The 21,257-nt window shown below is 40.0% G+C and overlaps 2 protein-coding genes across 2 annotated transcripts in view; one reads left to right on the plus strand and one right to left on the minus strand.

Annotated features, from left to right (window-relative positions):
- Nucleotides 1-1,705: 1,705 nt before the first annotated feature.
- NDUFB1 (NADH:ubiquinone oxidoreductase subunit B1) lies at nt 1,706-7,663 on the minus strand. The gene is made up of 3 exons (XM_045807592.2): nt 7,518-7,663; nt 2,744-2,888; nt 1,706-1,815 (listed from the first exon to the last, which is right to left on the minus strand). The coding sequence occupies exons 2-3, from the start codon at nt 2,878-2,880 to the stop codon at nt 1,779-1,781; spliced, it is 174 nt and encodes a 57-aa protein (XP_045663548.2). The 5' UTR covers nt 2,881-2,888; nt 7,518-7,663; the 3' UTR covers nt 1,706-1,778.
- Nucleotides 7,664-7,848: 185 nt separating this feature from the next.
- CPSF2 (cleavage and polyadenylation specific factor 2) overlaps nt 7,849-21,257 on the plus strand; it is a 33,048-nt gene continuing 19,639 nt past the window's right edge. Inside the window, exons 1-7 of the mRNA XM_045807591.2 lie at nt 7,849-8,006; nt 11,313-11,374; nt 16,483-16,657; nt 17,953-18,112; nt 18,192-18,297; nt 19,267-19,396; nt 21,109-21,224. Coding sequence (XP_045663547.1) covers nt 16,509-16,657; nt 17,953-18,112; nt 18,192-18,297; nt 19,267-19,396; nt 21,109-21,224 — 661 coding nt within the window. The 5' untranslated portion in view covers nt 7,849-8,006; nt 11,313-11,374; nt 16,483-16,508. The remainder of the gene's footprint in view (nt 8,007-11,312; nt 11,375-16,482; nt 16,658-17,952; nt 18,113-18,191; nt 18,298-19,266; nt 19,397-21,108; nt 21,225-21,257) is intronic.

Raw genomic sequence — 21,257 nt, forward strand, 5'->3', positions numbered from 1 at the left:
TATAAGTACCAATGATTGGAATTAGGTCCTACCCTAACCCAGGGTGATTTCATATGGAGATCTTTAACTAATTACATTGGCAAAGACCCGATCAGTGACAGTTAGGGAGTATTTTATTCTAATTTTACTTCTCCTAAATTCAGTATTACCTGAACTGTTTTCTGAGATGAGGTAGTTGAATACAACAGATGACATGAATGCCTACATGGAACCATCACAAGCAAAAAAAATGGAAAACTATACTCCAAAATTCCCTTGTGCCCCTTGTAATTCTTACCTCTAACTCCTTTCTGGACCTTGCTCCTCCAGGCAACCCCTAATTTGTTACTATAGTTTACAGTGTGTCTAACATTTTATATAAATGGAAGCATAAAGTGTGTGCTGTCTGTCTGGGTTCTTTCATCCGGGATAATTATTTTGAAATTCATCAATGTCATCAGCAATAGAGCATTCCTTTTTTAATGCTGAGTAGTATTCCACTGTATGGATTTAACACAATTTATCTATTTGTTGATGTACATTTGGGTTAGCTCTAATTTTTGGCTATTACAAATTAATCTGCTATGAACATTCATGTAAGTATTTGTGTGAACATATGCTTTCTTTATATTGGACAAATGCCTCAGAGTGGAATGGCTGGGTCACACGGGAGGTGTTATTTTCATTTGAAACCGCCAAACTGATTTCCAAAGTGGTACAACTCCTGGCTGCTACATTTTACATTCCTGCCAGCCGTGTGTGAGGTCCAGTTGCTCTGCACCCTTGCCAACACTGGGAATAGGATCAGTCTTTTGATTTTAACCACTCTAATAGGTGTGTAGTGGTATCTCATTGTGGCTTAAATTTGCATTTCCCTAATGACTACTGATGTTGGGAGGCTTTTCATGTGCTTTATTTACCATCCTCCTATCTTTTTTTGTGAAGTGTCTATTAAAACCTTTTGCTTAGGGGTGCCTGGGTGGCTCAGTCCATTAATCTTTGGCTCAGGTCATGATCCCTGGGTCCTGGAATCAGGCCATGCATTGGGCTCCCTGATCAAGGAGCCTGCTTCTCTGGCTCCCAATGCCCCTGCTTGTGTTCTCTCTCTCTCTCTCAAATAAATGAATAAAATCTTAAAAAAAATTCTTTTGCTCATTTAAAAAACTGGGTTCGGGCGCCTGACTGGCTCAGTTGGAAAAGCTCTCGACTCTTGATCTCGGGATGGTGAATTTGAGCCCCACACTGGGTGTAGAGGTTACTTAAATAAATGAATAATTTTTTTTAAGTCATAAGGGTTCTTTACATTTTCTAGATATAAGTTCTTTGTTGTATATTACATTTTGCAAATGCTTTCTCCCAATTTATGGCTGCATTTTCATTTTCATAAATGTCTTCTGAAGAACAAAATTTTTTAAAACTAGTTCATGCTTTATGTCTTGCATTTAAGAGATCTTTGCCAAACTCAAGGTCACTAAAATTTTCTGCTAGTATCATCCGTCTAAAGCACACAGTTTGAAAAAAATATTCTGAAAAATATCTGAGGAAAAAATTGGTTATATGATTTAATAGTACTATGGTCTCAAAAGAAGAAAAGACAATGAAATGCTAATTGTGAATTTAACATCAATGTACACAATCAAGTATTCAATAATTATTTTTAAGCTAAGTGTGCCTATTACTTGAAATGTGGAAGACTGCCTCGACATAAAAAGAATCACACTTCAAATTAAATAATGAATGTGTTTTTATTTCTCTCCTAATTTTTAAAATGTGAACATTCTGTAATTCAGTCACGGCCTTTACTTCCAGGTAACTTCTTCACTGGGTCTCAATTCCCTGTGTGGAAATTAAAAAGGAAGGAAAGGAAAAAGTACAGATTAAACTTTTATGGGGGGGGGAAGAGTCAGAAGAGTAGGAATTCAATATTTTATATTCTATTAAACTGACCCATTAAAATTTTGATATAGACTCAACATACTCATTCTATTCTCTCACGATTTTAAACTTTTACCATCCCTTCGATTTCATTTTTCCAGATTAAGGAACTGCAATTTCTTAGTCTGTGTGAAAGTTATTATCCTCTCAATGAGTTCATCTGAGGTTTTCTAAACCCTTTCTGATTAATTTTATCTTTCTGGAAATCCTTAACTATAAACCTCCTTTCCAGTGAATGACGGTGAACGTTGCTCAAGCCTCTGATCCTTTGAGCTTCTTCCCACCTAGCTGCACAGCCAGTGGCAGACCCCTATCGTGCTAACTAACTCTGCTGCCCAAAGAGCCATCTCCAGAGACACAGTGGGACCAGGCAGCTGCCAGCTGCCTTCTGATCACTCACCCACCACTTCTAAAGCTCTCAAGCAGTGTTGTGGTGAATACAGCACCAAGCCACTATTAGTACCATAGATTTCAGCTACAGCCTGGCTTAAGCAAGATAATATATGATAATATGTGAAAGCTATATTAAAGGCTTTGGTGAGCTGGTTTAAAACTTTGTTTCTGTATTACAGTGTACCTTGAATCCCACCCCCCCATTCAAACATTTGAAATAGCCTGTTCATAAACTGAAGACTTGTTGGCATTCCCAAGGTAACCATACAGTTTTGTAGAAGGATTAAACAACAAATGCTGCAAAATAATATAACTTAAATATAAGTCCTTGGGGGAAAATTTACCCCTTCTGTTTATTTTTGGCACATAGGATATTAAAAGGAATTATTTCCAAAAGATGGTTAATTGTTCGTTTAAAAAAATTGTACAAACTAACCTTTTAAACAACAAACTCTTGTTCCGGAAGGCAGTCAGCTTTTCATCATTCTTTCTGTCTAGATAACATCCAAGGACAAACCCCATAGGCACAAGTATATGTACCCAGTGGTCACGAAAAATCTGAATTACATTCATCTTGAGTGCTAGGGGAAAAAAAAGATTATAAGAAATATAACTGCCTTTGAAATATCTTGTGAAATTGCATCTGAAACAGGAAGATAGCCTTGAATATAGGAGACAGATGTTAAAAGCATAGTAAGCCTCTTCAAATTTGCCTGGCATCGGAATGTAGTGTACAACTTAAAATATACTTGATGACAATTATACAGGTGATGGTGATTAGTATAAAAATTGTACTGCACTGGGGCGCCTGCGTGGCTCAGTCGTTAATTGTCTGCCTTCGGCTCAGGGCGTGATGCCGGCGTTCTGGGATTGAGCCCCGCATCAGGCTCCTCCCCTGGGAGCCTGCTTCTTCCTCTCCCACTTCCCCTGCTGTGTTCCCTCTCGCGCTCTCTCTCTCTCTGTCAAATAAATAAATAAAATCTTTAAAAAAAAAATTGCAGTGCACTAACATCAATTTATTAACTTTTTTTCCTAGCTCCACTAGTGATCTGATATGGTATACTACAGCAAAATGGAGAGTATAAAAAAATTCTACCTGCAGAAGCTGAATATTTGTACCTCCTACTATTAATTTAACTTTTACACATGTGTAAAATATTTTAGAGCCTCTTACAATGCTAAAACATAATTATACTATTATGCCAAAAGCAGACTTCTTTAGTTAAGCTATCATTATTGACAACTAATTTCTCAATTAGTAGTAATTGTGACTCAGAGAAACATCATTAGCTACAATACTGCTAATGCACAAAGCTGAAAACTAATTTTGAAAGGAAAGGAAATGAGAGAAATTTTAAAAAACAACCGCATTCAACAACGTCATGGTAGATCTCAATATCAATTCAAAGATTTTACAAAAGATAGGGGCAGAAGGGAATTTACTTTTATAGAATGACTACTAGGTACCAGAGCCATCATATAATCTTATATATAACATGAAATAACTATTATTATCCTCATTTTATAGACTAGAAAACTGCTTAACCTAAACAGGTATGAGGTACAGAGCTGGAATTCAAGCTCAGCTTTGCTCCAAAGATCTTTTTCTATTAGATCTCAATACCTCTCTAAAAGACCTCTTCTTGGGGCGCCTGCGTGGCGCAGTCGTTAAGCATCTGCCTTTGGCCCAGGGCGTGATCCCGGCATTGCAGGATCGAGCCCCACATCAGGCTCCTCCGCTGGGAGCCTGCTTCTTCCTCTCCCACTCCCCCTGCTTGTGTTCCCTCTCTCGCTGGCTGTTTCTCTCTGTCAAATTAATAAATAAAATCTTAAAAAAAATAAAATAAAAAAAATAAATAAAAGACCTCTTCTCGAATTGATATTTATGGTACTTAAGGGCTTTTAAGTTCTAAGGGTTTCTAAAAGGTAGAGGAGGAGGAATAGAACTAGAAGTCACCATATGGAAAATAAATTTGCCTTAACTAAAAAATACATAGTTGAATTGTCAGTTTCTGCAAAAAATTTGTACCTAAAGATGAAATCAAAATACATCTGCCAACACATCAATCTAAGATGAATACATCATATACAATGGCTGAGAAGGCATATGACAACACCCTGGTAAGAGAATACAGTACTGCCAACAAAACTGCTCAGCGCTAAACTGTGCTAGGGTTAGGTAGACAGATTCCTGCCTCTCCTAAGGCACTGGTTCTCACACTTAAACACTTCAAATCTTTTTTCTCAACCTTCATCACGATCTAAAGGCACTGGGCTAGAAAATGACCATGAAGTTAATAGTTGCGCAATTATGGAATACTCTGTTTGCTAAAGTGCAATATTACATACAGCAGGTTTTGGTCTGAATATCACCAGTCTGGAAAATTATGTAAAGTTACCAAGTTATTTAAAATATGTAACTTATAGTTTAGGGATTCATTAAAGTTTTAGTCTACTGTCGCAGCTGGAATTCTCAAACCTGACTGTATATCAAAAGCATCTGGGGAGCCTTTATCAAAACAGGGACTTCTCGGTGGCCGGCGGGGGGGTGGGGGGTGGGGGTGCTGGGTGGCTCAGTCAGTTGAGTGTTGGGCTCTTGGTTTTGGCTCAGTTTATGATCTCATGAGTTGTGGGATCAGGTCCCAGGTGGGGCTCCCCACTTAGCGGGGAGTCTGCTTCAAGATTCTCTCCATCTGCCCCCCTCAACTCACGTTCGCACTCAAATAAATAAATCTTTAAAACAAACAAAATAGGGACTTTTGGTCCTCCTTCCTGGTGGGATTGGAAAAACCTACAGTTCAAAGAACTCGTTAGCTGATTTGATGCAAATAGTTTTGGGCAACCTTATTTCCTAGGAGATGGTGGCTCTCTTAGCACTGTGCCTTCCCTAAGTAACATTACTTGCATTTAAATTCTGAAGCACTTTTTGTGAATCTAACCAAGTACCCACCAAATTAGCCACTTACTTGTTTAATAAACTTGAGCCAGTCAAGCATAGGAACAATACATGCCTTAATCAACTAATGTAACTTTGAAAGCACGAAACTGCACAATACTAGACAATACAGGTCTCTAGAAGTCAAATGGTCATGTATTCTGTCACCTGTCCTCAAGTTCCTCACATTTCTTAAGAGGGGTCAAGCCTAACCCTCAGCACAGGTGAGTCAGATACTCTCTGTATTTTAACCAAAAACAGAAGTGCTTGCTGACTAAGTCCAAGACTGTTCTAAAGAAGCCCATGGCCACCTGTGGGCTATAAGCCATTATTGTTGGCATTCTTCCAACAGGGCAAGCAGCTACTTTTGTCTGGCTTTACTCTGAGAATCTGAGAAGAGGTCTGACATAAGCCCCTGAGACTCTGGCTGCACATAGGCTCTTACATACATTCTGCAGGGGAAGACTGAGAGATAAAAGGATTCTGTATATTCAAAATCCAGAGTTGGGTTTAGCCACCATGATTCCATCACTAACAGGTAAATGACAAATCTTAGTCCCAGAGACATTTCATATTACACTTGTATAATCTATTTAATGGATTTCGGGAGCAGTGGCATTGAATATAATTTGTCCTCTGTATTTCACTGTGAGTGAATGACTGGGGAGGACAAAGATTTATGGACCTAAGGTGAGCTAGAACGATTTCCTGGAGAATGTATAGGAGGGGGAGTATAGACAAGCTCTAGTCATGAGCCCAAGACCATAGGGGGCTTTATCTGATGGACAAAGGGCAGTGAGATCCTAGGACAAGATACAATGAAACAAGCCGAGGTTTGGATGAAGAATGACATCCACATGGGTGCCCATGAGGGCACTGTACCTATCAGTGTCTACTTTCTTTTTGAGGGGGCAGGGAGCAAAGGGAGAGAGAAAGAGAGAATCTTAAGCAGGCTCCATGCTCAGCACAGATGTGGGGCACCATCTCATGACCCTGAGATCATGACCTGAGCCGCAATCAAGAGTCAGATGCTCAAATGACTGAGCCACCCAGGCGCCCCATTAGTGTCTTCTTTATAAGACTCATGAAAATCCTTCTTTTACTTCAGAACTGGGACTTGCTGTGGTATTCTTAACAAAAACTAGTTAGTTTTTATCTTATGGACTCAAGGAATCACGCAACTGATCACCCATCCTTTGTTACCAATATGTTCCAAATTTTTTGCCTAGCTCTAGAAAGAGCTCTTACAGAACTGTCAGGTACAGTTCTTCCTGCTTTTCATAATCACTGACTCATGTAATCTTCACAATATTATGTGTGTATTCACTAATGTCCCCAATGAGGTAGGCATATTTTTTTCAGATAAGGAAATCCGGGGGCAATCGACTTGCCTAAGGTCACAGATGCAGTAAGTGACTGAGCGGGGATTAACACTCAGGCAGTCCGCCTTCTTGGTCCAAGCCATTTGTGTTTTATTGTCTGTTAAGGTTAACTGTAGAGGTAAACTTTTAGACTGACCTCACTCAGCATTATTTTTCCTAACATTACTTTTTCTTCAACCCAATTTTTCCCGCCTAACTTCTAAAAGAAAACTGTATCTAGTATTTTTGTAAGTCAATTCATGTTGTAAAATGTAGATGAATAGATTTCCAAAATTAAGTCCTAATCTCTAATTGGTCCCTACAGCATTTTAGATCGACTTTTTTTTTTTTTTTTTTTGGAACAACACATATCATCTATGAAAAGCAATGCTGGATGCATGGAGAAACTAACTCCTTGAGGTCTGGCGCCGTGTCTTGATAACCTAGTACAAATTAAATATTACGTTTTTAAAAATTATTTTTTTGTGTGGGATGGTCGGCTCAAGAGGGTTTGCGATTTGGAAGAGGTTAGTTTCCAACCCTGAGCAACCAGGAGACAGAATGCTGAAACTTGGACCAATCTGTGATGCTCGCTCCTTCCTTCCTACCTAGGAGCGTGATCCCGGCCTGTCTCCTCTCCGGTCCGGCCAGGGGCGGTCACCGGGTGATCCCTAAAGTCGTTTTCCAATAACCACATCCTCCCACTACCCTTTCCAAAAGACGCCAGGTGCGAAACGTGAGCCCAGCTGTCCACGGGAAGAAACCCCCATTTCCCTCTCCACCGCTCGCACGCTCCGGAGGGGCCCGGACCACCCCTCGCCTACAGACACGGCCGCCGAGGGCTTCCCTAGAGGTGGACCCTAGGCACAACGGAGACCCGCGGTGCCTCGGGCCGTCCTGGACCCCGGACCCACCTGCGCCCTTGGTGCCAAAAGCGACCCCACGACCAAGGGCAGCGACGAGCCCGACCACCGGCGCCGGCGGAAGCTGCGGCCTTGGGACCTGCCATTCGCCACGCCCGCTCGAAGACAGGGGTGTCGCTGGGAAACCATACCTCTTCTTCCTTTCAATGTTGGACTCTTCCCGTACTTACTTTAGCTTTCACGCATTATAAATTTTTTAAAAATAAGGCTTCGGCTCAAGGTGACGAGACTTATTGTCGTAAGTGCCATCTCCTTCCCACAGGTTCGTCCCCACCCCCCCCCGGAAGATGGTATCGCCCTGGGCCTTCCCCGCCTCAGAGTCTCGCCTCCAGTTTCAAAATGGCGGCCGCCATCGGGGGGATTCTGCTGGCTGGTCGTCACGGGTGCTGCTGAGCGAGCATCAACTTTTCTCGCTCTTGAACCTGGATTCGACTAGGGGTTGGGAAGGGCAGTGGACGGCGTTGGGGGAGGACGGACGAGGCAAGTGAGGGAGGAGGAAAGGAGTGAGCCTTTGGATGGGGGAGGGGGCGTCCTCGGCCCTCAGGGAGACCCTGGCTCCACCTTGTCCGGGTCTGCTCTGGGCATGTGCTCCTGGGGTTTCGGCGGCGACTGTCCTGGCCGGGCCTGGCAGAAGTGCTTATCGAGGGAGAGAGAAGTGATTTCTCCGTGGGTCTAAAGCTCCCGGCCTTTGTGGCAGTCCGTACGATTCACTCCTGGGTTCTCCTTCCGTCTTTTTTGCTGATTCCCGGTGACCTTTCAGTCTCGGCGCTGGAGGAGTTAATCCGACGCTAGCTTTGGCGCCTTTGGCCCTCGTGGTTGACGTGTTTTTAGCCTCCTCGCTGGGGGTCTTCCGTTGTCTTGGCCTCAGAGACCACGAGGCTGCCAAACACTGGGCACAAAGTAGGCGTTCTTTTTTTCTTAGTCGATTTCAGGGACCTTTTAAGATGTTACCGTGCCTTATTAAAATGGTCTCTGCCTTCCGCTTCTCCCACTCCCCCCGTTGCTCCCCGCGCCCCAGCCCTCCAGCCCCCCTTTGCCTTCCAGCGCTTCCATCACTCTGTTTTACTTGCTCTTAAGTAAACAGGAGGTCAGACTAGCCTTAACCCCGGCACGTCTGGCCTCCTGTCACCAGCCGAACATGAGTTATCAATTGCCCATCCCCTAATTTTTTATCTTACAACCCCTGTGATTTTTTTAACGAAAGCAGTTCTCTTCCGAACTGACCAGGAAGAGACTTTTTGGACTCCGTGAGCTCGAGGGCCAACCTAGATTCCTTCGTTTTCCCTTGGATTTTGCATAGTTCCCTTTAGCTGTCACCAACAGGCAAGGTCATTATTGAGAGAGCAAGTAACCCTAAGAAGTAATGGAGATGAAGTAGTATCTGTCAGGAAGGAATTGATGATCTGGTTCGGGTTCATTCTTTAAGCACACACGTATGTTGCTTTGAGTGCTGTGCTTGAATTTGGCGATACAAAGATGATCGCTTTTGCCCTTCGCCTATACATTCAGCATCCATTCAGCAAATATTCTTGGTGCTCAGTTTGTGCTAGGTGAAAAATAAAAAAACCCTCCTGAGGCCACCAAAAAAGCTTCATAAAGGAATAAATATTTCAGCTGGGTCTTGAAGGGTCAAAAGGAATTTACGAGGCTCAGGAGAAGGTCACTCCTGGATGCAGAGACTTGAGCAGTTGTGGCATACTGAAGGACAGTGGGAAGATAAATGTGCTTGAGCATGCAGTACAAGGGTGGGTGGTGAAGGAAGAGGGAGATTGAGAACAGCTTGTGAAGGACCTTGATTTCCAGCTGAGGAGTTTAGATTGATTTGTTGGAAGGTGCATACTTTGCACAAAGAAAGGGCATGAGTATATTTGTTTTTTCAGGGTGGTCTCTGACAGCTGTATGGAGGATCAATTTGGAACACAGGAAAACTAGATGAAAGGAAATTGTAGCTATTGAGATAAGGTAAAGATTGCCTCAATTGAAATAGGATTGTGAAGGGTGTGAGAGATGTTTCTGAAATGTCAATTAGGATTCAACGGACGGCAGCAGTTTGGTGGACGGAGGGTGACTTCAGAGTTTTTGGTCCAGGAGACTAACTTTAGGTTGGTGATATCATTAAAATCAAGCCTAAGATATGTACATACAAATAGAATGGTGCCAACTTGCACCTTAAGGAGTGGCAGAGCACAAGGCTGTGCAGTACAAAGCATTGATTTTAGAGTCTAGTTTGTGCTGTTACAGTAGCCACAAGCTGCAGGTAGCTGTTGAGCACTTGAAATTGTGGTTAGATTGATTGGAGATGTGCTGAAAATATAAAATACACACTGGATTTCAAAGATGTGGTATGAAAAGTGATGTAAAATATCTCAATAATTAATCATGGTTGCATACTGAAATGATAATATTTTGAATATGTTGGGTTAAATAAAGTATATTAAAATTAATTTCACCTGTAAAGCTTTTCAATGTGGCTATGAGAAAATTTTTAATTACATTCATGGCTTGCGTTATATTTTTGTTGGGCAGAGCCAATGTAATCTAGACTAGTCTACACTAGATAAAGGAATTTTTTAAGGAGATGCGGTTTGAGCTGGGCCTTGAGGCAGTGGTGAGCAGTGATGTCAGAGCAGCTTGCTGGTGCCTTCCATTCCAGTTAAGACATTCAGGGTTTTGTTTTTTCAAGCAGTAAGAAGCCTTCAGAGATTTCTGAGCAAGGGTTAATATGTGGAGGGGTGTTTTAAAAGATTAATCTGACAGTAATGTTTAGGTTGAGACGAAGGGAGGAAAGGATGGAGGAAGAGAAACAGGGAAACCCAAATATAAGCCAATGAGGCCCTACTTTAAGGTACTGGTGGTAGGAAGGGAAAGGGGATGATACATAGGTGAGGCATTTTGAAGAAAAAATAATCAGGAGTTGGTAACAGACTATTCAAGAAGAAGAAGTAAGGAAGGAATCAAATGTAGAGTTTCAAACCTTGGTTACTTAGATAAGGACTAATGAAATCATGTCATAGAATTCTAAAGTATATTTGAGGCTAAAGGAATTTAGTTTCTAAATAGAACCAGCAAAGTTGGAAGGAGGAAGTGGTCTGCTAAATACTCTTCCTTTTTATCTCCTTTCTCTGTCTTATCTAATCAATCATACACACCAGCTAATTTTCCTAATATACAGAATTTCCTGTCTTATATCATCTTACTTTGTAATGGATCTTAAAATGTTTCTCTGTTGCCTGAAGAACTAGGTCCAGAGTCCAAGACCTTCCATTATGTGGCCCTTTTCTATTCATTAGGCCTTTTCTTTCATTTTTTGCTTATATGAAAGTGTGCCCAGCTGATTTTTCCACTAAACCTCTTGTCAGTTTTCATGTGCCTTTGATCATGTCATTCCCCTGTTTTGAATTCCTTTTCTTTTTGTCTCTCTCTACTCAGGTCCTTCTAATCCTTAACAAGTAATTTAAGATCCCACCTCTTTTATGATTCTCAGTAACATAAGCTAATGTCAGTTTTTAAAATCTTACTTCCTAAACTGCATATTTAACTCCTGATTATGACCAATTTGGTACATTATTATTTTTGTCTTTTATTATCCTTTTATTATCTTTTTTTTATGTAAGCTTTGGCTTCCTAAAATTATGACAAATTTCTTTAAGGACCATTTATTATACTACTTGCTGCTGCTCATGGTGTTCATCTTATGGCAAGACATAGAAGTTAAACACCGTAATTAAAAACAGAGGTAAATCTGCTATACCACATTCATCACACTCTCATTTCTTTATTTTTTAGATTTATAAAGAACTCTTCCTTTGAATTCATGGTGTTTCATCCTATATACAACTGAGATATCAGTAAGTAATGAATGTGTCTAATAAAGATACAACTTTAGTATGTTATGAGCAATTATATTAAAAATATCTTTTCATCTCTTGAAATCTGGGTCTGTGTGCAAAAAGCTTTAACATGAACTCATTCACTTCTGTCTGCAAGATCTTTTGTATTTTCAGTTCATAACCTAAGTAAAGAAAGGGGAAGTTAAGGTGAATTTGGGTAAAACAGCGTTTCTCTTAGGCCATTATTAATATAATTGTCATACAGAAAGCTTTTTGGCAGGGAGCATTTTTTTTAGATCCTTTCCAGAATTGTATTTACAAGTGTTTTTCATCAAATGGAGAATTAATATCTTTGTATTTCTCATACCTTACAAATAGGAACGTGCCAAGTCAATGTATTTTTAATTTTAACTTATTTGTTTCATCAGTTCTTTACTGAACAACTGCCGTGTGTTTAAAACATGTGCTAATATAGTAAGGAAACAAAAATGGATCAAGCCTGGTCTTGCACTCAAGAGAGCTCTCCCAAGCAAGGGGAAGTGCATATAAATAGCTAACTGTTAATGGTGTGGAAAGGGCCCAAAGCTCATTTGACACTTGCCATGCTTCAGTCATTCAAGAAGCTTTTATTGACCCCCCCACTATGTGTTAGGCACTATGGAGGCATTGGAGGATAACTGTGACCAAAATTGATGTGGAGTCCATAATTTAGTGCTGGGATGAGGAGGAGAGATGGGGGTGGGCAAAGCAAGTAAATAAATAGCAGGTATAGAGAGCAGTAAGTATTTTGAAGGAAATGGAATGATGTCACAGGATGTAACAGGGAAGGACTTTAGGGTTGTTAGAAAATCATCTCAGAATAAATTTGAGGCAGGGAAAAAAATATAGAAACTAGCTAGAGATCTTAGTGACAGTGGAGATAGAAGAAAATTCGAGAACTAGGATGGAGGTAAAAATGTAGTACTTACTGATAGATTAGGTGGGATACAAAGTAAAGGAAGGATTCGAGGATGATGCCATCAGAGATCAGATGGTATTTATAGCTGTGGAACTGGTGAGATTACCTGGAAAGAAAAAAAAGTCCTACTGAAGAGCGCTGCCACATTTAGAGGTTGAAGAAAGAACGTAACTATCAGAGGAGATGGGGGAGTGACCAGGTTGATACAAGGAAAACCAGGAGAGGGTTGACAAGCCAAGGGAGGAGAGCATTTCAAGTGGGCTGAACACTTACTTTTACTGAATGCTGCTATGATTTCTCCCAGTTGAGGCCAGAGAAGTAAATGCCCATTGGCTTAGATTGCATAGAGGTTGGTCAGTGACCTTGGTGAAAGCACTTCTGGTGGGCTGGTGGAGAAAGAGGCCAGCTTTGCAAGGCTGAATAGGAGGCAAGAAAGTGGAGACACATTTGTGGACACGTATTCTGAGAACTTTTGCTGTGAAAGGGGAGCATAGAAATGATGAAGTATTTGCGGGGGATTGTAGGATTAAGAGAGGGTTCTTTTAAATTGGGAAATTCTGGAGGATCTGCGTATGCTAATAAGAGTGGTACATCAATGATTCATGGGTGATGCAGAGAAAAGGGAATGACTGAAGAGGTTCAGTCCTCTAGAAGGTAAAAAAATGAGAGTGGGATCCAGAGTACTCCTGGGGACTGGCCTTGGATGAGGGCAGGGCTATTGTTTCCATGTAATCAGAGACACAACAGTGTACATGCAGATATGTTAATAGAGTTGGGATTGGAAAATGGGTTACTATCTGCTGACTTTGTTTTCTAATTGAGAATGAGGTGAGATTGTCAGCTGAGAGTAGAGTGGAGGGAGTGATGCATGATGCTTGAGCAGAGAAGGGGCAATGTGAAATCAGTCTCCGAGATAGCCTACTACAAAAACTCAGATTGGTGGGTAGTGCTTAGTGCCCATTTGATATACATACATATTTTTTTTCCATTTGAGATTTTTGACCATGAATTTAAAAGAGCAAATAGCACAGTCGTGGGATTGTTTTTTCTCTGGTAACATTCAGTTTCTGGAATAGGCAAAGTGAAGGATTGGAGTCAGTTGGGGTTGGAGTTTTGCCAGGCTGGTACAAGGAAGGAACACAGCAGCCAGACACTTGATCTGCAAGATACTCATGATGGCTTGTGGATCAACAGGAAGGGCATGAATGGAGATAGGAGAGGGTGAAAGAGTGGTCGGTGGATTAGAGATTCAGTGAGGCTGAAGGATTTTCGCAGTGGGGTTACTGAGTAAGCAAGGCGGGCGTGAGAGCATGAGACGCCGGAAGGTGAACATTTGGAAATGGTACACCTCAGGGGTGATGAGGTCCAGGGCATAACCGCGGTGGTGGGGGAGCTGAAGTGAGATGAAGTTATTGGAATTGAGAAAGTCAGGGAACTAGAGTCAGTAAGTAGCAAAGTTACTGATGAGGACCGAGTCAGGAACTGAAGTCCTCAGTGAGTGAGGTCCGATTAACTGATTCTAGCAGTGAGGAGGAAAGCGGGAAGGCTCATAGTGAACGAGCTGAGAGGCCCTGGCGTATTTGGAGGAGGAAGAAGATCTGGTTTGGAAGCTGCAGTGAGGAGCAAGGAACACATATGTCTTGCTTTGGAGGTACAGGGGTACAAGGAAAAAAACCTTGAGAATGCTGCAGGAGAAACAGTTCCTGTGAAGATTGCCAGACAAAGAGAACCTTCAGGGAAAAGGTGCAGTTACGGGTGACGGTAAGCAGCGTCGTTCCAGAGGGCCTGCTGAAAGGACTTGGGAGGGATAGAAAGTAGAGGAGTGGATCCGACTGGCAGATGAGCATATTAGTGATAATGGACAACCCAGGAGTCTTGGGTCTTTGGCTATGTCTGGGCAGAAAAAGAATGCAAGCTGTGCTGGGATTGGTCTCCTGACAGCCTGTCATGAAAGGTGACAGTTTCCCGGAGCTTGTTGGTAGGACCTTGGGCAGCTGGTAGGAGATCATCAGGTATGTGTGACCTCTCCTACTTGCATAGTTGGCCAGGGAAGGCTAATTTACTTCAAGGAGCTAAGATCTGAAATGTTGCTCTGGGGCTGTACTTTGCTAATGAATGTGTTTGTAACATCTGTTTAATAGCATGCAGTTCTAGGTCTTCAATCCCAATAGATGTGTTCATGTTATATCTTCTTGAAATATATACAGTAGGCATCCCAACATAAATTCCATCGAATATATGTTGAGCACCTACTGTGTGTCAGGTTCTCTTTTAGGATTTGCAAACATAAGATTCTACCTCTAGGGACACCTGGGTGGCTCAGTCGGTTAAGCATCTCCCTTCAGCTCAGGTCATCATCCCAGGGTCCTGGGATCGAGTCCCACATGGGGCTCCTTGCTCGGCGGGGAGCCTGCTTCTCCCTCTGCCTCTCTCCCCTGCTCCTGCTCTCTTTCTCTGACAAATAAATAAAATCTTAGAAAAAAAAAAAGATTCTAACTCTATTTTTTAGTTGCTTACCTTACAGTACAAGCGTTTTTAACATTCAACACTTGAAAAGTATGTGGATTTCTATGTGTATGTACACCTTATTTGTTTTTTGACGACCCATGGGAGAAGGAACAGTCCAGAGCTTTTTATCAGATTCTGAAGGGGGACTATTTATTTAAGGACCACTGGTCTAATAGAGAGAGAGACATGAAAGCTAATCATTGTAATGCAATGAAATCATTGCCATTACAGATAAAAATAAAGGAAGCACAAATTCACCTTTAAGAATGAGTTCATTAATTCATCATGTTTATTGAGGAAACTGGTAGTCTCTTTTCTAGGTAATTTACATATTATTTGAAATCTTCCAGCATCCTTTTTATGTGTATTATTATTAAAGATTTAATTTATTTATTTTTAAAGATTTTATTTATTTGAGAGACAGAGATAGCGACAGAGATAGTGAGAGAAAGCACGAGCAGGGAAGAGATGGAGAAGCAGGCTCCCCGCTCTGCAGGGAGCCCCATACAGAGCTAGATCCAGGATCCTGGGATCGCGACCTGAGCCGAAGGCAGATGCTTAACCGACTGAGCCACCCAGGTGCCCCATAAGATTGATTGATTGATTGTAGAGAGAGGGGGAGAGAGAGCGGGCACTGGGGCGTGGGGGGAGTGGGGAAGGTGGAGAGGAGCAGAGGGAAAGTCTTAAGTAGATTCTATGCTGAGCACAGAGCCAAATGCAGGTCTCTATCTCATGACCCTGAGATCTCTACCTGAGCCGAAACCAAGATTTGGGTGCTTAAGTGTGCCAAGGTACCCTTTTTATGTGTATTATTCATACTCATGTTTATAGGCCAGGCTATGTAACTGAGGAAAGGTTAAGTAATTGCTTAGAACCACCTAGTAGTAGTTTCAAATCTGAAACTGTCTGATTCTAAAGTCTACTGCTTTTCATTAAGCCACACTGGGGAGCCACTGAAGGACGCATTGTAAGCAAGTGTGTAAGATCGTGTTTGTACTTTCAACCTTAGCAATGATGGAAATAGCTCTTTAAAGTGTTTGCTTTCAATCTTGAGAGACTATGGACTCTGGGAAACAAACTGAGGATTTCAGAAGGGAGGGGAGTGGGGGGGCATGGGGTAGCCAGGTGAAGGGTATTAAGGAGGGCATGTGTTGTGATGAGCGCTGGGTGTTATATGCAACAAATGAATCGTTGAACACTACATCAGAAACTAATGATGTTACTGTATGTTGGCTAACTGAACATAATAAAAGTAAATATATTTTTAAAAAATGTTAAATTTAAAAAAATAAATTCTGGAAAAATATAAGGAGACCAACCTTAAAAAAATAGTGTTTCTTTTCTATGTTTATAGAATTTCCGCCCACTTAGAAACTTGAGGGGCTGCTGGGTATCTCAGTGGGTTAAGCGTCTGCCTTCAGCTCAGGTCATGATCCTGGGGTCCTAGGATTGAGCCCCACATTGGGCTCCCTGCAGAGCAGGGAGCCTGCTTCTCCCTCTCCCTTGGCCTTCTGCTCCCCCTGCTTGTGCTCTTTCTCCCTCCTGTCAAATAAATAAATAAAATCTTAAAAAAAAAAAACCTCGCTATAATATTAATTTGTACGTTATGTTTGTTAGACTATGATGTATGTTTAATTATATTTTTATTTCTTTTGAAAAGACTTTCTCGGTTGTTTTTGGATCAAAATGACATCTATTATCAAATTAACTACCCTCTCTGGGGTTCAAGAAGAGTCTGCTCTTTGCTATCTTCTGCAAGTTGATGAGTTTCGATTTCTGTTGGACTGTGGCTGGGATGAGCACTTTTCTATGGATATTATAGATTCCCTGAGGAAGTAAGTTACTTTTCATATATCTAGACTTTTATTAACTCAGCTTCTCTTTTCTACACTGTAATACCATTTTGATGATACACAGTGTTTGCTTTCTTTGCTCTATTTTAATTTATAGTAAAAGACTTAGTTTTACTTACGCCAAAGAGCCAGTGACTGTTTCCATTTGTAAAGTTTTGATTGCAATATGAGCTGTGTTTATTGAAATTCAGTAAAATGATAAGTGTTAATTGACTGATGGATCTCAGTAGAGATTTTTGCACCGTAATTTTAGAGAAGAATAAGGGTATAAGAATTTGAAGGGAGGAAAAACCCTCCATGTGGAAGGTCTGCCATGAGATCACGTTAGCTTACTTTCTATCTCTTTTCATCCTCCATATTGAGCTTTGGTGCCCAGAATAATGACCATAAAATACAAAAGGGTACTAATCCATCAAAGAAAAATCCAGTTATGCTGTAGTTTTATACTAATTATGGAAGGAAAGAGAACTTAAATAGGTAAAAGCTTAGAACTTGTAGCAAGACATTTTTTTTTCTAATTTCTTTTGTCAGTGAGAGCATATGCTTTATTAATTAAAGTTTCACTATAGTGAATGTGCTGTCAGTCACCATGGTAAAAAGCAGAGGCAAAAATCCATAGTAAATATGTGGCCATTTAAATATCTTCTCCCTAACAATTTCTGAAATTTCAAGTTGAGTTCTTGAACTTTAATTAATAGTATGTGAAATAGCCTTTCAGAATCAACTTATGTGTGAATCTATTCGTTCTCTTTTTCTTTTCTTTTTTTTTATGTGTATAGACATCATTTGTTTTGTGCAACACATACCATACTTTTGGTGTCTATGCAGGATGGGGGTAGTAATAACTCATACTGATAGGTATCATAATTTTAGCTCTTTTGCTCTTTTACCCCAGCCTAGTCTTTACTCTTATATGGCTTCACTCATTTATGGAACATAAGAAGTAGGAAGATCGGTAGGAGAAGAAAGGGAAGAAGGAAGGGGGGGTAAACAGAAGGGGGAATGAACCAAGAGAGACTAAGGACTCTGGGAAACAAACTGAGGGCCTCAGAGGGGAGGGGGGTGGGGGAATGGGATAGGCCGGTGATGGGTAGTAAGGAGGGCACGTATTGCATGGTGCACTGGGTGTTATACGCAAGTAATGAATCATGGAACTTTTCATCAGAAACCAGGGATGTACTGTATGGTGACTAACATAACATAATAAAAAATTATTATTAAAAAAAAAAAACCAAGATTGGAGAAATTGAGAAGGCATTTTGATCATGTTCTCCTAGGCACGTTCACCAAATTGATGCGGTACTGTTGTCCCACCCCGATCCCCTTCATCTCGGTGCCCTCCCGTACGCCGTTGGGAAGTTGGGTCTGAACTGTGCTATCTACGCGACCATTCCTGTTTATAAAATGGGGCAGATGTTCATGTATGATCTTTACCAGGTAACTCAAGCAATTAAAAAACGCTTTTTACACTCCTGCTGTGATCATGTTTGACCTCTGATTTGTGTTCTTCTTTCAGTCTCGACACAATACAGAAGACTTTACACTCTTTACGTTAGATGATGTGGATGCAGCCTTTGATAAAATACAACAGTTAAAATTCTCTCAGATTGTGAATTTGAAAGGTAAAAAATGGGGTTTAACCGACTTTGAAAAGTGCAAGGGGTGTTGGTAGTAAAAATCATAGGCTCTGTGGTCTGAAAAAGAAATTAGCATGTTCTGATTTGGAACTCTGAACTTCTCCCAAGTCATTTGGATTTTAAAATATTCCAAACTAAATACTAACACAATGTTAATAGCTGAAGTCTTTTTCACATTTAACTTGGGAAAGACTTATTTAGAGTTCACTGTATGTGATGGGCACAGGTAACGTGCCAGGCCCTCGTTCTTGAAGTACACGGTTAGGGTGAGGGGCTCAGATGACTAAATGTAGTGATTGAAGTCTTGAAGGAAATGCAGTGCCATGGCAGCATAGTAGAAGATAACTGAATTCTAGAATTGGGTATTAAGAAGTTTATTATTTATTGAGGTCAGAAGGTCCCCTGTTAAGTATAGATTTCTCACGTATGGAGAGAGATGTATTAAGTACGAAGCCTTGCGTCAAAATTGAGAAACTGGTGCCACGGCGGACTCTGATGATCTCGTCAAGAAGTAAAGTCACAGCAGTTTGGCTTGTACTTCATTTTTTACGTAGGATACATTTTTTACTATGAGATTTGAATTGTTACTCTGTCAGTTTAGAGGTTAGCAAAAATGGAAACATTGGATGATTGTGTACCATATAAATGTTCAAATTTATCCATTCATACTAAGTAATTTAATAGGGCGCTGGCTTTTAAATCCAATCTCTTTGTAATATTTCAGTTTATGAACACAGATATGTAAGATTTCATAACAAAACAAGAGTGTTTGTCTACAGTGAGGGAATGGAGTAGCTGGGGCACAGGAGAGTGAGACTTGCATTTTCACTGTTTGCCTTTTTACTTTGGGATTTTGTATCACTGCATATATTAGATAATAAAAGTAGTTTATAAATAAGCTTTCTCTCGGCTTGTAAAAGAAATCTGAGTGTTGTCACTATCTTATTGACATAGGTAAAGGACATGGCTTGTCTATCACACCTCTGCCCGCTGGTCATATGATAGGTGGAACAATATGGAAAATAGTCAAAGATGGAGAAGAAGAAATTGTTTACGCAGTTGACTTTAACCACAAGAGGGAGATGTAGGTATATCAAGATAAAAGCTAATGGAATGCAGTTGCTATTGTTTCATTCTTTGGAGGGAAAATTAAAGAGTTCTTTTTTTTTTTAACTAGAAATCTAGAACTACTTAAAAGCCTCAAATAGTGAATTTTTTGCATTGTAAGGGGAAACTTTGATATAAGAGATAATGTATTTTACAAATTGACATGTAAATATCCACTTTGTAAAACAGATATCTCCCTGGAGATGTTGCAAAGGAGATTAATTTTACTATGTAAAATTATATTTTATATGCTACTTGACCTGGTATTTAAAGGGACTTTGTGGGTGGCTTTTTTTTTGGTAAAGTTAGTAATTATGATATAACTATATTTAAAGTCAGACTCCTTTTAAAAGGGGACACAGTAGTGGTAATTTTAAATACTTCATTTTGTACTCACAGCATTACTATAAAATTATTTTGGTGTTTAGTTTCATAGAGGCTTCTTTTGTAATTTCTGTACATTAAATTCACGGAATTTTGTATGAGATGACAGTAGCCTCAAGATCTTTTGTGTATTTAGAAATATATAAGACTAATAAGTTTTAGGCTCTTGTAATCACAGATTAATGAGGGCAGTATGGATATTTGGTGAATTAAATGGTATTCAAGCATTTTGATAAAAAGTTTGTGGTGGTGTTTTCTTTCTTTTTCTTTTTTTTTTTTTTTACCACATAACAAATAAATTTCAGATAGATTAGAATTAAATAGAAAATGAAACAATACGAGTGAGTCTAATTTCTGATATGAAAAAGAGTTTGTGAGTGTAAAGGCAATGGACAAAGTTACAAAGGAAAACTTTGATAGATTTGATTATATGTAGATTCAAAACATCTGACACAATAAACTAAAGAACAGTAAAGTAGGGAAAATATTTGCAGCATGTTGGCTAAAGGCTTACGTGTATAAGACCAGGTATTGACCAATCAAAAAGATGCCAGTTACAAAATGGACGAAAGTTATAAAAGTCAAAAAATTTAAATGGTAATTCTTTTTAAAATTAAATATTATTAAAATGATTTTTAAATGGTAGTGTTCTTCCAGGAAATATTTAGTGAGTTGCTCATTCTTTTTGGTTGAGCCTTTCTGGAAAAGGGAGAGCTTTCTGAAAATGGTTAAATCTTTCTGGAAAGCCATTTAGCAAAATTGTATGTTGTAGTAAATAATTTCTAGGAATGTGTCCTAAAGATACAGTCGGAAATGCAGTTGAAGCTTTTTGCGAAAATGTTCTTTGAGATTATTTATAATGACAAGAAAAGTAACCTAAACAAAGGGAAGTGATCAAGTAAAATACACAGTAGGAGGTTTTTACAATTGTTAAAAAATAGGTTTAGAAACCAGTTTTAGTGTCATGGGAGAAAACCGGGGTATAAAACTGAATATAGAGGCATATACATGAGGTGCCGCATTTATGAAATACATCAATATATATATGCGTAGGAAAGTGTATTTGTATGCTTAGAAGGATGTATACCAAAATATATCAATTTCTCCGAGTGATAGTACTCTGGAAGATCTTAATATTCCTTCTTTTTTTTTTTTTAACCTACTAGATTTCCTATTAATGAGCATGTGTCCTTTTATAGTTAGGGAAGGAAAAATCTTATAAAAGAAAGTTGTTAATTTTTTAGGTAAGATAAGCAGTTTATTTGAAGTGCCATAAAATATTCCTCTTCTTCAACTTTGTTATAGCCATTTAAATGGATGTTCCCTGGAAATGCTAAGCAGACCCTCCCTGCTTATCACAGATTCCTTTAATGCTACGTACGTGCAGCCTAGGAGAAAACAGAGAGACGAGCAACTTCTGAGTACGTATTACATAGTACTATCCTCTATGGAGG

This window comes from Ursus americanus, chromosome 26 (assembly GCF_024610735.1).
Source record: "Ursus americanus isolate L20-20 chromosome 26, mUrsAme1.1.p, whole genome shotgun sequence".
In the NCBI taxonomy this organism is placed as follows: Eukaryota; Metazoa; Chordata; class Mammalia; order Carnivora; family Ursidae; genus Ursus; species Ursus americanus.

Excerpts from the sequence above, each read along its gene's own strand:
- NDUFB1 (XM_045807592.2), bottom strand. The coding sequence starts at position 2,880 with ATGAATGTAATTCAGATTTTTCGTGACCACTGGGTACATATACTTGTG. Across the intron at positions 1,816-2,743 it reads AAGAGTTTGTTGTTTAAAAG|GGAATTGAGACCCAGTGAAG; the intron begins GTTAGTTTGTAC and ends ATTTCCACACAG.